At 38.7% G+C, this 17,709-nt stretch overlaps 2 protein-coding genes across 2 annotated transcripts in view; both read left to right on the top strand.

The window, feature by feature from the left end:
- The first annotated feature begins 314 nt into the window (after positions 1-314).
- On the top strand, positions 315-10,033 carry dnaaf11 (dynein axonemal assembly factor 11). The gene is made up of 12 exons (XM_079613622.1): positions 315-580; positions 778-945; positions 1,034-1,111; positions 1,365-1,537; positions 2,506-2,696; positions 3,014-3,193; positions 3,879-3,953; positions 5,243-5,305; positions 5,430-5,499; positions 5,801-5,896; positions 6,972-7,054; positions 9,287-10,033. The coding sequence occupies exons 1-12, from the start codon at positions 571-573 to the stop codon at positions 9,477-9,479; spliced, it is 1,380 nt and encodes a 459-aa protein (XP_079469748.1). The 5' UTR covers positions 315-570; the 3' UTR covers positions 9,480-10,033.
- Positions 10,034-15,836: 5,803 nt separating this feature from the next.
- kcnq3 (potassium voltage-gated channel, KQT-like subfamily, member 3) overlaps positions 15,837-17,709 on the top strand; it is a 53,188-nt gene continuing 51,315 nt past the window's right edge. The window contains exons 1-2 of the mRNA XM_079613601.1: positions 15,837-15,914; positions 16,982-17,430. Of these exons, the coding sequence (XP_079469727.1) occupies positions 17,126-17,430 (305 nt within the window). The 5' untranslated portion in view covers positions 15,837-15,914; positions 16,982-17,125. The remainder of the gene's footprint in view (positions 15,915-16,981; positions 17,431-17,709) is intronic.

Here is a 17,709-nt window from a genome sequence, read left to right as displayed (position 1 = left end):
ACTTATCCCTAAAATTAGAGGGAAATGATAGGTGAATAACACTGATGTAGAAGCACCTCACCATGGTTCTAAGCCTAAACTTGACTTAAAATGTAAAAAGTACATAAACTTACTTGTCCCTCAAATCTGATTGGTTGATTGGAAAGTTGTTCCAGGATCAACAAAGATGTTGATCCTGTAATTTAATTTAATAATGTAATTTACACAAGCGCAAACTCAGCATCTCCAAAATCTACATCCATCGTCTGTCTTGTCGACTGTTATTGTTCACTCTGACCGCTAGATGACAGAATTGCTAACTTACTTGAATATAAACGGAGGAACGAGAGCGCACATTTGCCTAGCTGCTTCTTTGATAAAAAGCTACAAACATAGTTTAAAACATGTGCAGGGATTACAGCGTATTAGAACTGTTCTTGTCGAAATGAATATTGAATGATTGTCAGGTTTTGGTGTTTTGCTCTGCTGGAATGTTTCAACGGAAGAAACGCCTGAAAACACAAGCACCAGTTCCTGCATCTGCAGCGTGTCCGTTTCTATAGCAACGCCTAACACTACCTCTAGCAAGCCATGGTCCGCAGTAAGTGCTTTATTCTTTATGTGAAGACTTTATTTTTATTCGTTATTTTAATTGATCAGTTATATATTATATGCATCTTTAAATAAATAATATTTCTTCCCACTCTAAACTCTAATGGGATTTTTTGTTTTTGCGGTTTAACGTTAGCTGGTAAACTAGCCTAACTTAACTAACGTTACTCTCTCTCTTCTGCTCAGTCAGTGAGGATCTAATCCGCCGCAGAGCAGAGCACAATAATGGTGAGATCTTCTCCCTGGAGGAGGTTTCCCTCCATCAGCAGGACATCGAGAGGATCGAGCACATCCACAAATGGTGCAGAGAGCTCAAAATCCTTTACTTACAAAACAACCTCATCCCTAAAATAGGTAACGTAATCTGACATTCCTATACATATCAGTGGGGACACAACTAACGTTAAATGGCTGTTAATATAGTACAAATTTGTTTCTGCAGAAAATGTGGGCAGACTAAAGAAGCTGGAATATTTAAATCTGGCACTGAACAACATCGAAGTCATTGAGAATTTAGAAGGTGACAGAATGTTTCATTAGTTTTCTTTTCATTATTAACCTATTGCCAACAGTTTATATACTTAATTTAATTTACAGTATATCTACATGGATTTATCATTTTAAAATGTAACATCTCCTTTTGAATGGTTTTGAAAGCATGGTGTGTTTTGTTGCAAATATACTCTAACCAGAAGATGGTTTTTGTTTCACTCCAGTTCATGTAGGCTACTCTATATGCGCATAGTAATATGTTTGTGTTTATTTGTTTGTAGGCTGCGAGAGCTTACAGAAACTAGACCTGACGGTGAATTTCGTGGGGAAGCTGAGCAGTGCGGAGTCTCTGAAGCAGAACCTTCATCTCAGAGAGCTCTACCTGGTGGGAAACCCCTGTGCTGATTTTCAGGGGTACAGACAGTATGTGGTGGCAGTTCTGCCTCAACTACAGGTACTGCACAGTAGAGAGACATTTTTAGCCTTGTCCAATGAATGAATCAGTGGCGTGCGGTGGTGTTCTGAAATGAGGCAAAGTCCTTAGTTTTATTTATATATATATATATATATAAATCACATGTAAATTCATGTCCCAGTTACAAAAAAAAAAAAGATGTTTCACATCTTCCCGGTTAAATAAAAATGAACCTACATAAAAAAAGAAAACAAATAAAATTATATTTAGTATTTCTATAATAACTATGTAATTAATGTTCTATTTATTAAAACCAAGTATAAATCTCATCAATATAGTTTTTTAAAGCATTTTTACATTTATTCCAAAATAGTAACTAAAAGGCACAATTTAAACTGTATTTTATTTTTATTTTAGATGTTCAGCTGTTCTTTTTAATTGCCAACTTATTTTCATCAGTTATCAAGCTCGTAAATCACAGACGAAGATGCTACCTACCTTTAATTTCACCAAGCAGATTGCTCACAAAAAAAACCCACAGTCATTATGTTTTCAGTCCATTTCAAGTTTGATTTTGACATGAGATAAAGCAGTGATATCTAAATGGTTTATTTACTTTTTAATTAGTCTTCCTAAACTGCCTCATTTTGTTCATTCAGACTGATTCGCAAACACGCACGAAAATAAGAGGTGGGATTTATCGCACAAACCAATCACATCCAACCATAACCAATCATAGCACGATGGAGGCATTGCCTTCTCTCACGTGACTTTTCCCCATTCATTCTCAATTACCCCCCACCAAAACCACCGCACGGTTTAGGGGGTCTGTTAAAATTCAACGGGCTCAGGGGAGGCACGAGACCTTTACCTGCTGGTGTTGCTGTTGGACAGTGTTGCTTTAGAAAAACAAGTGATTTATACACTTATTTTGAGGAGGCACTGCCTCCCTTGCCTCCTCGGAGGAAACGCCCCTGGAATTAATGACTGTCTTCTGTGCTTTGCAGTGGTTGGACGGGAAAGAAATTGGTCGAGCTGAGCGTATCCAGGCCCTGCAGGAACTGGATAAAGTCAGGGGACGTGTTTTAGAGCAGGAGGCGGAGTATTTAGAGACGAGAGAGAAGCAGAAGAGGAGTGGTTTGAAAGAAACCTCAGCCATGCTGGAGCACCAAAAGCAGGAGCATCCTCAAATAAACCAGTGAGTGTCTTTAAGAGAGCTGAAGTTTGGAAAACTGAATTGGGAGGGCCAAAAGACAATTTGGGTTGCATGATATGAACTTTAACAGACTGTACCCTGAAAATGACCTTTTAGAAATTAATTTAAGCAATATTTTTTCTCAGAAATCAGGGTATAAATCACACAGTGGAAAGTACACACAAATTTTATACTAATTTACCCCAAAAACCTTCTTTAAGAATGAAGCACCTGACATTGAGGGATTTTCTGTATCTGCTTTGTGCCTGTCCTGTGAGTTTTTCCCTTTAATGAGACTTAACTGTAATGTTTTCTCACAGATCGCTCTCTGAGAACCAAAATGGGACCCATCAAAATCCAGAATCAAGCTCCAAGGCTCACACAAACGCAGAGGATAAGGAGAGGGAATTCTGGGAAAAGCCATGCGCATTCACACCAGAATCCAGACTAGAGACCCATCGCCATCTGGAGGACAAGAGGAGGGCCAATGAGAAAGAGAGGTACTTTGCTAACTAAGAAGCGGTTTAAATCACTGTAACGGTATCTATATCTAATTATCACTGTGATGTAGGGCTGCGCAATATATCGAATTTATCGAAATATCGCAAATGTATATATCGCAATATGCATATCGCAACAGCTTGCAATAAATGGGTTCATGAACAAAAGACAAAGTTTTTTAGCTTTAATAAGTATCAGGATATATTTAATTCATAGGCCTACAGTGAAAACTAAGCAATGTTTTATTTTTATATTTTATGATTCAGTATCTTTTATTAAATAAACCTAATGTAGGATAACCTGAAATCATGTGGTTTACACTGATGTTAAAATAACACTTCTTATGCTACAGTAAAACACTGATGTTCACTTTCAGAAGTTATAAGGATGTTTTCTTGTCATAAAAAGAATGTGAAACACATGTAGGTTATATCATTTTAAACATATTTTAAAGATAATTTAAGTTTATTTTACACACTTTAAGCATTATCGTATCGCATATCGAATATCGCATTATTTAAGGAGTTATCGCATATCGCATTTTTCTTCAATATCGCACAGCCCTACTGTGATGCCATTTCACCATCTTTACCTTTTTATGAGATGCAAAGAGAGAAAGACATTAAGCTTTTGAATGTTTTTGCTGTAAACGCCTTCACTTATAGCAGTCAATTCTTTTTACAGTGAGAAGCCTAAAACGAAAACCCCCAGAACTCTTATCACTGCAAACGGACGAGTGCTGAACGTCAACGAGCCAAAGTACACACACACACACACACACACACACACACACACACACACACACACACACACACACACACACACACACACACACACACTCCTGTGAGACCTTCCGACTGACGTGTAAAGCAAACAACCAGATTTTGAATGTGTGTGTTTGAGAATATCTAATTTACTTGCTGATATGTTTTTCAAACAATGCCAAAAGTTATCCCTTTGTACCTCACAAAGGTCGCAAATGTTTAAGGCACAGTCTGGTACTTTAAACCTTGACTTTGTGTCCTAGTGGACAGATAAAACCTTTCTACCCATACTGTCAGAAATGGTGTAGCAATCATTTTAAATTTCTAATCTAAAGAAGGGTCAGGACTCGTGTAAGTTTATTTAAACATTAAAAATTAAAATTCATCATTTTGAAATACTGATAAACCTTTAAAAAAAACCTTGGGGTCCCTAGTGGGCGGTTTCATGTTTCCAATTGTATACAATTTACTGCAAACTTTTTCTAATCTTGACAAAACACTGTTTTGTGATAGAAGTGATACTGTGACAGAAATGTATTACTGTAATTTGTCACAGGGGAATGCATCAAAATAATTTCAGTGGAGTATGGGTCGGTGTCACCCGGTGGATATTTTTGGTATTTTTGTGATATCAACTTCAAATTTGGAACACAACTTTGTTAGACATGGCTTCAATTTTCTAGCAATTCCAAAATATTTTGTAAAATATATGTTTTGTATAAAATTGCTTTCACTTGCAGAGTGTCACCTGTAGAGTGTCTTCTGTAAAAATAAACCAACCGTAGATTTGTATTCATTAATTACAACCATTTAAGCTCAGTGCATTTTCAAGTCTATGCTTAACAAGGGGAGACAGACAGTTAACAGGTTAAAAGAAACAAGCCAACATTCAGAACAAAACCCCCAAAACCCATGGAGAAAATACAAAATGCAAATGTCCAAAGTAACACAGGTGTGCATGAGGTCATAGCTCAGTGAGGGAATACAAACAGAAAAAAATATTCAAAATGGGAATGATACATTGGAATTTTGTGTAATGCTTGAATTTTGGCTAAATGAGATTAGGGCATGCACAACTGAAAACACAATTCTATTTATAGTGAGAATCAACAACATGTAAGATGGCTGAACTAGGACACAGGAAAGATATAGCCTATATCATAAATCTATATCAACAGAGCTCCACTCCAAGCAGTGACACGAATGAGGTCACACACATATTCAAACACTATAGTAGCGGTTTGAGTTTGGATATAATTATTCAATCTGATCTCTGTCTGCAAGGTTGGACTTCAGTCTTACTGAGGACGAGAACAACTGCATGGTTCTGGATTTACATGTTTACAGGTACAGATACACACACGGCACAAAATAACCCAGTCATGAGTGAACTTTGAGTGTATGTGGTCGTCATTTAGTAACTTTTCTCCTAACAGCACACACACTCACATTGCTCTCTTCTGTGCTGTAGGCACATGGACACCTCCCTGCTGGACGTGGATGTTCAGCCAACATATGTGAGAGTGACCGTCAAAGGAAAGGTAGACTATCCATCTCTCTTTCTCTCTCTTTCCATCTCTCTCTCACTCTCATCTGATGAGTTTGACCTTTAAAGCTGATTAGCCAGCAGTAAATCTACACACTTTATTCTGCCTCATTTCCTCACAAATCTGCCGCAGACCAGCAGAAAGTAACGGCTCTCGCCTCACCACACCCCAGTACACGTGTGTGTGACTCTCAGTATTGATGGATATGAGTTTATGACTAGTTATACTGTAGTTCACTTTCACAGTGGCAAGTGCTTGAAACCCCACATTAATAAGAGTGTGTGTGTGTGTGCAGGTGTTCCAGCTGGTTTTGCCTGCAGAAGTAACACCTGACAACAGCACAGCACAGAGATCCCAAACCACCGGCCACCTGGTCCTCACCCTGCCTCTGGTACAGCTCACTACACCTGAAACACTGAACATCATTCCCATTACACGTTTCATATATATATATATATAGGGGGGGTTTATTCCCTCAGTGATCATGATGGGTAATAAATTCAATGAGATCTGATGATCTTTTCCAAACTAAAAATATTAAGCTTATATTCGACAAATAAAACAACGGATTGTCAGTATGCGCAGCATGAACTTCAGCAAGAGGAATCTCATCAAATATAATATCTGTTAAAATTATCCCTTTAAATATAATCCCAGAACTGTGCCATAATTTAGTAAGCTGAGAAAGTTGACATGTCCTGTGGTGTGACGTGCTGTAGCCTACATTTAAAATTAATTTTTGAATGCAAATTTATAATAAAAAATGTTGCAAGGTGCAAATTAACATACAAACTTAAAATACAAACGTTTTCATATATATGTATGTACACTAGCTCACCATGACTGCATTTACTTACATTGAAAACAGTAATATTGTGAAATATTATGACAATTTAAAATGTTTTTAGTTTTGCTATATTTTTAATGACATTTATTCCTGTGATGCAATGCTGAATTTTTAGCAGCCATTACTCCAGTCTTCCGTGTCACATGATCCTTCAGAAATTATTCTAATATGCTGATTTGCTGCTCCAGAAACTTATTATCACTGTTAAAAACTGTGGTGTTGCTTAATAGTTTTGTGGAAACTGTGATACATTCTTTTCAGGATTCTTTAATAAATAAAGAACAGCATTTATTTGAAATAGAAATATTTTGTAACATTAAAAAATAAAATAAAAATCTTACTGACCCTAAACTTTTGAATGGTAGTGTAATGTTTGACCTAACATCCTAAAAAAAATATGGTTCATAGATGTCAACTACCCACTTGAAGTGCAGTGAAACTGGAATGGGAACCTAAAAAACTGTTGTATAAAGGTGCCTGCTCACAGCTTTCTGAAAGTCTAGTTGAATGATCAGTTCATTTACAAGGTTTTTTTAGTAGATACGTTTTGTATATCTAGACTGTGTAAAACTAGCCTGTGCCTTAAAATATATCATATATATGTGTGTTTATTTTCTAGGCACATGGAGACATAAAACCAAAGAAACCCACAGTAAGGCCGACCAGTGTTACCAGTAACCAGAATACAAAGAAAGAGACCAGGTAATTCTATGTGTCTATGTGAATGTGTGTGACACACATCTGTATTCATGTCTTAATATTCTGATCTTTGTCTTTATACCACATTTCAGACCAAATAAATGTAACAGTGTCGGGGTTAGTTTTTAATCTTGGTTCATATATCAAATACACAAATCTTAAAACAGAATTCTGCTAAATAATAACTTGTGTATTCCACTAAAAAAGAAAAATCTGGCATTTATATGACATGGGGTTGAGTGAGATGGTGGCAGTGTTTTAATTTCTGGTTGAACTATCCATTTAAGATGACAAGAATCGAAGTTGTGTCCTTGAGCGAAACACTCAACCGCAGGTCACTCCAGGGACACTGAGCTTCGTATTAGGAATGTGGCTTTAGAGCTAAGTTTGCTAAAAGACTAAATTGCAATATATACACACATACACGCTTATCTGTCTTATAATTGATCTCTCTTTATAGACCTCCCTCTCGTCCTCTAGTTTTATCTCTGCAGTTCACAGCAGCAGGTCTTGTGGGGTTCACTTTCACACAGAACAGTATCCCTTGTGTGTGTGTGCACGCACGTCTAATGGGTCTTAATGCATGTTTGCATTAACCCGTGTGGCTGTGGAATTAGTCGATGACTTTAAGGTTTCATTCCATTGTGCGATCATGTGTCTGTGTGTGTCCTTCAGTCGCTTTATCAGCGCAGTAAGTGAACGCCAGGGTATAACATTAAAGACCTAATAAAAATGCAAATAAGATGCAAATAAGCCAGTTACTGTCATTCCTCTCACAAACACATACACTTCCGCTCTGACTTCATCCTGATGGATGGCATTATCTGAACCTGATTATTACTCCTGACCTCCTGACACACTGGGAGGTCAGATGCTCTTGCTCTCACATACACACATACACTCATGTTATTATTTACTGAGACCCTCAGGTCACACACTAACACACCTGTGTTTGTGTTCCTGCCCCTGAGGAAATCATTGCACTTTCTGTAAATCATCTGTGTGTGTGTGTGATAATGTACCCGCCGAGGCACTGATTGGCTCTGAAAGTACAATATAATTGCACGCTATCTGTAATTCAGAGTCCAATCAGGTTTCAGTTGCCGCACTAATTAAATTTTCAGTGATTCATTCTTAAACCATGAAAGAGGTGCAAGTAGAGATAAAAAGAGGGGCTCTAATACTGTACTATAAATAACATACTGTATTAGTGTTATTGTGTAGGCAAATAATTAAGCAGAAATTGTCCTCGTACTAGCAAACAGTTTTAATAAAGCCCTGCTGTGTGCTGAAGACACAAGTCTTTCAGTTTGAGTCCACAGCATGTCAGGGCTGATTTATCTGTTATTTTGATGGGTGGAGCGTCATACTGGGATTTCTTTGCAAGTACAACATGAGGATGTTGTCATGGCGGACAGCAGTAGTGTATTAATGGGCATTTATCAGCTTACCTCACTGCTTACTACTTTTTAAGCAGTGACTAAACATGAGCCCTTTCTCAATATGCGTTCTTGTCTGTACTTGTGGACTTGTGAAACTTCAACATTCGCGGCCCAAGTACTGTTCCAATTCAAAGTTCACATCTAGCCAAGTACAGTTCAAATCCCTGGATGTGTTCTTCCTCTACCCCTTCTATCGAGGATGCATCGGAAGGTAACTTGTGCAAACTCGAGACGGCCAGGTATCCCAGAATGCATCTTGCACCAACCAGCAAGCGTCAATGGCGGAGGAGAAAACCTGCATATTTAAAAAAAAAATCTACTGCCATTGTGTCACGAAATGTATGTTTGTTTAAAGCTCAAATCTGCGGTTTATTCTGGGCACTCAACACTCCTCTGTACCTCGGCTAGTCCTTCTAGAATTTGCCGCTGATGTTTCTATAACTGCAAAATACAACAAATTGTTATTACCCACACGGCCTGTTATGTCTGAAAAGTCATTTTAGATGTATTAGATTAAGATTATGTAGTCTCTTACGTAACCTTTTTTTCCCCTTTAGAATATGGTGCACTCATGAATCACAATAAGAACTAGGACATTTGTTCATGAAGAAGGGTCAAATTTGTCATATAGAGTGTGTCTTTGTGTTGGATGGGATTTAGCAAAGGGCAGGTGGGGAAACTGACCGATTTTGCAGGGATTGTGCTGACTGAACAGTTAGACTAGAGTTATGGACTAATAAATTCTTGAAATACAACAAAAACGGCAATCTCAGACAGATCTGTCTCTCTGCAGGGCAGCGCCAGGGCGTGAATTATTGGAGGTGGATCCCGGTCTGGCTGGGAGTCTGGCCAACATTGTTCCCAAAGGAAAGGAGTCTTCCCACAAGCCCCTGCAACGCTCACAGCCTCACCAGCATTGTGGCGTCGAGGAGAGGCCAGTGTCAAAGGACTTTTTGGATGATCCAGAAGTGCCTCCACTTATGTGAACGAGACAGAGAGAGAGAATATGATAGGAAATGACACAGCAAGTGAGCATAAGCACAATCTCACTCTCGGCTGAGCTTGTGGTGTGATGAAATAATGTGAGATATATTTAGCTCACTTCATTAGACGTATAGTTTAGCAGATGAGTAATTGTCAGTCTCATTAATGCTTGCTGAATATTTCACTGCTACAAATCCTTCACTTTCAGTGTGTTCTCTCTCTCTCTCGATCATACACACTCACTCAGATACTCATTTATTGACTTACAGTCATGTCTGTCTGATATAAAGGAGGAGATGTCTCTTATGCCATGTCTAAACTGAATGCGGGCATCAAAACTAAATCGCTCCCATCAATGAAGCTGCCTGCAATAAAAAAAAGCCTGTTTTGGTGTGTTTTGTTCAGTTGACACTATGTATTTTTGACGTGTTGCACAAATTATTTATTTTTATATATGATCGTTTTCTCAATCCATCTGAAATGAATACAATAATATGTGTAAAATCACAGACTGTAAAAAGTGGTGTAGACTGCGATTAAAATGTTTTGGCTTCACTTTTCAGGATGTGTGAAAATGTATTACTTGCAATGTTTCTGGCCTACTCATTTAAATTGTCATTAGTTTCTAACTACTACTAGTCATAGCATCATTACAATTCAAATTATTTCACTTTTCTAAAATAGGCCATGCAAAGTGAACTTTTGATAGATCTTGTTATTCACAGCAGCGCCAACTTTGATGTTTAAAGGGAATGAAAGCGAGGCTGGGATCTCTTCAGTGGGTTATACTGTTAATTGATGTGTTTTTGGATTGTTCTGCTGACGAAACGCTGCAAAAAATAACGTTCAAAGAGATTTCAGTAAACAATAAAAAACCCAGACAATATGAGCTGTGGAAAATTGTACATGAGCTATATAGCCTACATCCTTTTTTTTTATCTTTTTTTTTTTACAGTGGATGCCATTAAAAATATAGTAGGCCTAAGTCTACCCCTCACAGCCTTGCTTTCATTCCTGTCATATCGCTTCTCTGAATAAGGTCTACTCTTTGGTTAGTAAGCATTATGAGGTGACACTGTTTCAGAGCTGCACACTTTAAAGAAATTACTACTTCTTTTCAGCAATAATGCATTCAATTAAACAATAGTGACAGTAAGGACTTTTACATTGTTAAACATTTTTTTTTCAAATGAATGCTGTTCTTTTGAACTTTCTATTCCTCAAATGTCCTTGAAGGTAAATACTGTTTTGTGTGTGTGTTTGTGCGCTGAAGAGGTCAGATGTGCAACTGCCAACGGATGAGCTCATTTCTCTGCAGTATTTCTATTTTCAGGAAAGCATAAGAAATACTCACCCTATAGTTCACACACACACACACACACACACACACACACACACACACACACACACACACACACACACACACACACACACACACACACACACACACACACACACACTTTCTTTACAGCTCACACTCAGGGTCAGCAGCAGGTATGTACCTTTCCTCAGTGTTTAAGTGTTATTCTTCAGGATTGTGCCTGGGTCTTTTCCCCTGCTGCTTTATGTGTGTACGAGTGAATTATCGATATGTGCAGATGGGCTGTGCTAGTTTTCATTTCCACCTTTATTAAAAACTCCTGTCAGCAGATGGGTAATTTACCTTACTGCTGACATTTAAACAGCCCTGTGCTGTTCTGGACTAAATCTTATAAAAGACATTTCAGAGACGCTTCAATGGAGTAAACAGATTACACTTCAAAGAGCAGTATTTAGAGATTATTTTAATTCATTCCTTTCAGGCTAACCAGATTCTATAAAAAAAATACAGTGGGGGCCAAATGGTCTTAGCTTATATTTAGATTTTCTAATGTAACAACAACATTTTCTTGACAAATTATATTATCAGCACAACCATTTAAGTGAAAAAAATAATTGGAAATTTAACACGAATTTCTCCTGCCTTAAAAGTGCAGTAAGTGATTTCTGAGAAACACTTGATATTTGAAATCAAGCCAAACCAACACACCCCTTCCCTTCATTTGCGCCGCCCCCAAAATGCACAAAAACGCAATGCAAGACTGGATGTCTCTTTAGCTTGAAGCAAAGCAAAATAATTATTTTTGAAAAATAAAGCCAAGATGACGAAAGAACAAAAAATAAACATACAGTGGGCAGCAGTATATACAAGCAAGAGTTGTTTGTTGCCAGGAGCACAGCAGCTCCAGACAAACAATGACACCCAAAACTGTCCTGTTACTATAGCTTACATTACAACAACAACATATCTTGGTTCTGTGAAACATAGCTATTCCAAAGTTTTCAGCATTGACAATAAGTAAGGGATAATCCACAGCTAGCTTACAAATAAGTCGGATAGAATAAATGGTTTATGTATTTGGTGTGCCGTCCGAGGAGAGTGCCACCGGGCTCGGTATTCGGCCCGAACTCAGAGTACTCCCTCCTTATTCCTGGCTGTGGAAGGAACAAGCCAAGAGCGAGGAGTCTGGGTGGTGGAGGGATGCTTAAAATCTGTCAAGGAATGTAGGTGAGTCGACTGAGTGAATACTGAATACTTCCTCTCTTGCTGATAGGATAGACATAATTGTTGATGACGAGTAGATTGGATTGATTATTTTAGCGTGCTCCTCCCGAACTTTGTTTAATGAAATATCATTTAATGCATGACGTGGAAGCAAATAACCTTGTTGCCTCCGCGAAGTGCATTCAAATTGTTTAATGCACAGCTAGCCGTGGGTTAACCCGCTTATACCATTGTCACTTGCCAGCATTGACATCTCAAAGCTAAATAAAACCATTTAATGCACAGGTAGTTCCAGGTCACTTTAATCACCATTCTATATTAATATTAATATATACAGAAATTGGAGTACAGAAACTTATCAACACTTCCCTACGACTTTTAGTAATAGCAAGTAACAGTAGACCGGACATAGAACTCAAGATACAACGGAACTAAATACTCTAACAAATGAGGTGATAAACTTGACACAGATGAAACAAACAAACTCATAATGATGGTGACCATGGTAACAAAGGAGTGGCGGGAAATTTAAACGAAGAGAAATCAGGAACTAAAGAATTACAAACTAAAAGTCCATGAACCCCCCCAAAAAAAAGACCATAATTGGGACAGCAATAGCATTTTACAGTTTTTACTGTATTTTTGTATAAAATAAATGCAGCGTTGGTGAACCCAAACTTTATCATAACGTTTCTGTGTTTTCTTCTTTGTTTAGACTTTTAATTCTCTTTTTTGTAGATTTAGAATTTGTGTAGCTATTACGCTAAATATTTGCTAAATATTGTGTGCCCTCAGTGTTTGTCAGACAATTTCTTAACTAACCCTTTAGTGAAAAGCACTATAAAATGTTTGAAATGTGTAGCCTACTGCATATGCTTTTCACACCATCCAAAGGTTAATTATGCTCCAGATGTGTTACTTATTGTCCTAATGTATCCAATGGGAATTTGAGGTTTTTGAAACTGTTGCGAATGAATAAAACATGATGATTTAACCCAGCAGCTGGACATAGACTGAATTATTCACCCCCTGTCACCCTGACAAAGATGCTCTCTTTTCTTTCTCTCCTCCCGTCTCTTCAGCTCCCCTGGCTCTGCCGTTCCTCCAATCTCTGACAAGGAGAAGATGCCGCCTGCTCTGACTTTCCAAGAGCCTAACTTTAAAGTTAGTTCATTTTTGATGTTACTTCCCTTTTATTGATTGGTTTGTCTTTTTCATCCCATCTTTGCTCGTTCTCTCTCTCCTCCATTTCTTTCTGTAGCCGTAGGATCCTACTCTCCCGAGGGATGTGTATGTCAGAGCGTGGTGTCACAGGCTCTCTGAGCTGAACTATGGCCGTTCTGTGAAGCTCTGAGGTTAACGGCATCGCTCCCGGCTGCTTGACATCATGAGCACTTCAATTTATGGCTTATAAATCATACAAATTTATGGCTGTAATCTGGTTGTGTTCATAGAAAGAGGTATTAAGGAAGCCTGCATCTACTTCAACTGCTTCATCCCAAAAGAGAATTGGGACTGGATTTGAATTGTTATGGATGACTGGATAAGCAGAGTAGAAAGGGCCAAAGATAAAGAGATTTATGATTGTGCTTTGATTTACAGGTATGTTCCCATGATGCACTGGGGTCACCTTAGAGTGTCCCATAAAGCTGTGTTTTTAAGCAGCACCTTTCAGTTTTTGAGTTTAACAATGTGAATTTACACCTTGTGTGTGTGTGTGTGTGTGTGTGTGTGTGTGTGTGTGTGTGTGTGTGTGTGTGTGTATTCCGGTGGCAACTTCAACTTGAATGCACACATGGGGACTCGTGTCACTGTGGGGATCTAAATTTAGGTCCCCATGAGGAAACAAGCTTATTAATCATACGGAATGAGTTTAAAAATAAAAAAAATGTAAATAGGCAGAAAGTTTTCTGTTATGGTTTGGTTTAGGTGGTAGGGTTAAGGGGATAGAATATACAGTTTTCTACAGTATAAAACCATTACGTCTATAGAGAGTTTGTATAAGTGTGTGTGTGTGTGTGTGTGTGTGTGTGTGTGTGTGTGTGTGTATGTGTGTTTAGAGAGGTAGTTCAGCAGCCATCTTGACTAGCCCTGTATAATGCATCTGAATTCAGCAGAGAGCGGTTAGATACTCCCACCGCAGTAGAGTCTAAACAACACCTAACAAAGAGGTTAAAAAAAGCATCCTCATGGAAAACAATCAACTTTAGATAAGACATACTGTAAAACCCCAGTGTGTGTTGAATATTCTCATCTGCTCTGATGTGTGAGATTTGAAACCTAAGAAACTTTATTCTCAGAAAGAGTGTAAATCTCATTAATGATAAATGAAATCCTAAAAAATGCTTCACTGTGGGATTCTCGGATTCAGTTTCAGACTAGAGTGCTTTATTGCAGTGTTTCCCAACCTTTTCTGTCTTTTGTACCTCCACAACCCCATACAGTATAAGGTTCAAATGCTCCAACACCAAACTAAAAAATGTGTTCCTGTTTACATCATATTATTCTGAATATTATGTGGCACTCTCATTGATACTGTAATTAATATATATATATATATATATATATATATATATATATATATATATATAGGCTATATATACAGTATTTACTGTACACAAATTGTATTTACTTTAAATTAATAATAGTAAATATGAGGATAAGGAGCAGTATGAGATAAAAAGAAACCTTGAGTTACATTCATTTTGTGGTGCTTTTACCCTCTCATTCTTTACACGCACAAATACAAGGCGTCTGCAGATTCAGGTCTGTCAGTATTAGAATTGAGCAGAAATTAGAGAGGGGCTTCTGGGACATGAGATGCGGTGAAAGGAGGAATTTACACAGCAAAGCAAAGAGAGTATAAAACAAGGGAGGGGGAGATACATGTCACTGCAACCGTCTAATGCTGAGTAGACTTATGTGCAGTTCTTTTGAACAGTTCTTCTGTTTTGTACAGTATATAGCTCTTAGTTTATATCATTTTTAAACTGAAAAGACCAATACTGTTGTTTAATTTTCTGCCATATAGACTACAGTCTACAGTAGCTTGACAGCTACAGTCTGATATACATTAGGGGTGTAACGGTTCAAATTACTCACTTTTGTTGTTTGATTAACAGCAGGAATATTAGGCTGCTGTCGCTTTAAGTGACATAATGATTTTTTTTTTTTTTACAGAGAACAGTTAGACCCCTATGCATCTAATCAGGTAGGCCTACATAGAAAGAATGACTATTCTTTACTTTTTTTTTGTTGCTATTTAGAATAATTAATTATACTCTATAATGGCATAATGATTGTATATAAATGAAGGTAAAATTAAACATGGTATTAGATTTAAATGAAAGTAATGATGTCTTTATCAAAATAAACTTTGGTAGTGAAGTGAACTAGCTAAGTGTCCACTATTGTGCAGAATATCAGCAGATGCGGTTGGTATTCTGGGTATTATTCGCCTACTGTTCACAAGCAATGCATACAATGTAACAGAGAAGAATGTAAAGAACCTTTTGTGCAATGGAAAGGTTCCATTGATGTTAAAGGTTCTTCAAGTAGCCTAACCATTGCTGTATTTAAAGTCTGATTATTTAACGTGCACTTTGTGACACTGATTAGGTTAAGATTACCAGCAATCCACAGGAATGCATTTTCTGCTGTGTGATTCATGTGAAAGCATTTCGAGCAGCCTCTTCGTGGTTTTGGGTTGCGCGATGGCATCCACACTAATGCATTGACGAGCGCAGAGATGCTATGTCAGTAGTGTGTCACGTGCCCACAAGCTCTCTGTCTCGCGCCACCGTCTGAGCCTCCTCCCTCATCTCAACCAGCAACGGCGGCAGCACACTGGATCAATTCGGATCAGCAATCATGCGGCCGCGCGGAGAAAACGGTAAGGCAGCTGTGTGTGTGTGTGTGTGTGTGTGTGTGTGTGTGTGTGTACAGCTGACTGCAGAACCGCCGTTATATTTATTCTTTCAGACATCGTTGTGTTGCTCATCCCGGTGTCGGCTGAAGGCACGAGCTGAGGAGAAGCAATTGTTGCGGATGAACCTGTCAGCGCTGTTGAGCCAGTCGGCATTTAGCTAATATCGCAGATTTTCCATTTAACATTTGTGATCAGATGGGAGTCGTAATGAATCAAAGGATTTCAGTTCCGATTCCTTTACGGTTCCATTATCTTTTAGTAGCCTAGCCTATTCTCGCGGAAAATATAACCTATTTGAAAAAAGTGAAATATTATATGCTGCCTTCAGCAGTTTCAAATTATGAAATCATTTTAGATTTTAACAGAATAATATAACTTTTCCTAAATAAATTTAAAGTAGGCTATAGGCTACACCTAGCCTACTTTTAAATGAATTTTCTTGTCGTCCCGTTATGCTGCTACATAAAATACTAAACAAAAATGTTATTAATTTATTAGGCCTACTTAATTATTTTTTAAAGTAGCCTACCATCGATTACATAGGCCTACCTCATATTGTGTATCATCTATAACTACATGTTGTCATGCCCAAAGTAGCCATATCTATATACTACAGCAGTAACGGCTCTTGTTTCATCTCAGTTTCATATGACAGATGTAATAACGTGTTCAGAATGTGAATCGGATGATTTCAGCATCCGCACTGAATCTGATTTATAAGTAGACTAGTCTTTTATTCACTAAAAATAATCGGCTCGTAAGAGTCATTCCTTCGGGAATCGGATCACACGGGTCGAGCTGTGTGTTTTTGATTCACTTAGAAGAACCGGTTCGGGAGTCGGAGAACACTCGTATGTTCAGTCGTGGTGTTGCGTTTGTGATAGTGCGGGAAACATTGTCAGTGTGTGTAGCCTACTGTTCCGTTCACATTGTGAGAAGAATTCACATTCGAGAACTGTTCAGGCAACCTAAGGCCATGTATGAGAGCGTGTGTGCGTTTGAGAGACTTGAATGTTTTTTTCAATCCACAGCCCATCCTCGCGCCTCCCTCCCTGAACGAGGTCCTTAAATGACCCACGGCGACTAAGGAGCTCGCGCTTTCCCTGTCCGGATCATGGCATGCGCCCCATCCCGGACTTCCACACGCGCGGCGCCGAGGCTCGAGAGCAGTGAACATGGGGATCAGGTCCAGAAATGCCACTAACGGCGCCGAGGACTCACGCGAGCGGAAGAGCGCGCTGGCCGGAGACCTGGAGCAGTGCGCGGGGCAGGAACGGGACGGCGCGCTGCTTCTCGTCGGTTCGGTCAGGGAATCGGACTTCAAACGGGGCTCACAGAACATCGGTCTGCTCGCCAAGACCCCACTGGGCTACACGCGTCCTGTGAAGAGGAATAATATCAGGACGCGACGGATCCAAACCCTCATCTACGACGCGCTCGAGAGACCACGAGGATTGGCGCTGCTGTACCACGCGTTTGTGTAAGTGGACCCGATGCATTTCACACCCAGAAGCGCCCACACACAGAGGGAACAGCCCAGTTAATTATACATTACAGCAATTCAGTTTAATCCAATTTATTTGTACAGCCCTTTTCATTGTTCCAGCAGCAGCTTTACAGAGAATGCAGCCCATTAAAGGAAAAGGCAACCGGCATATAATAAGATTTATAATAACTGATAAATGACCCAAATAAAGAGAGGAAATTGAATGCAAATACTTAAAACTCCCATTTATGCCTTTACTGAATCTTGGCTGGA

This window comes from Phoxinus phoxinus, assembly GCF_949152265.1.
Source record: "Phoxinus phoxinus genome assembly, chromosome: 5".
Classification (NCBI taxonomy): domain Eukaryota; kingdom Metazoa; phylum Chordata; class Actinopteri; order Cypriniformes; family Leuciscidae; genus Phoxinus; species Phoxinus phoxinus.
The sequence above is the reverse complement of the archived record's forward strand: the minus strand, read 5'-3'. Positions and strand labels throughout refer to the sequence as shown.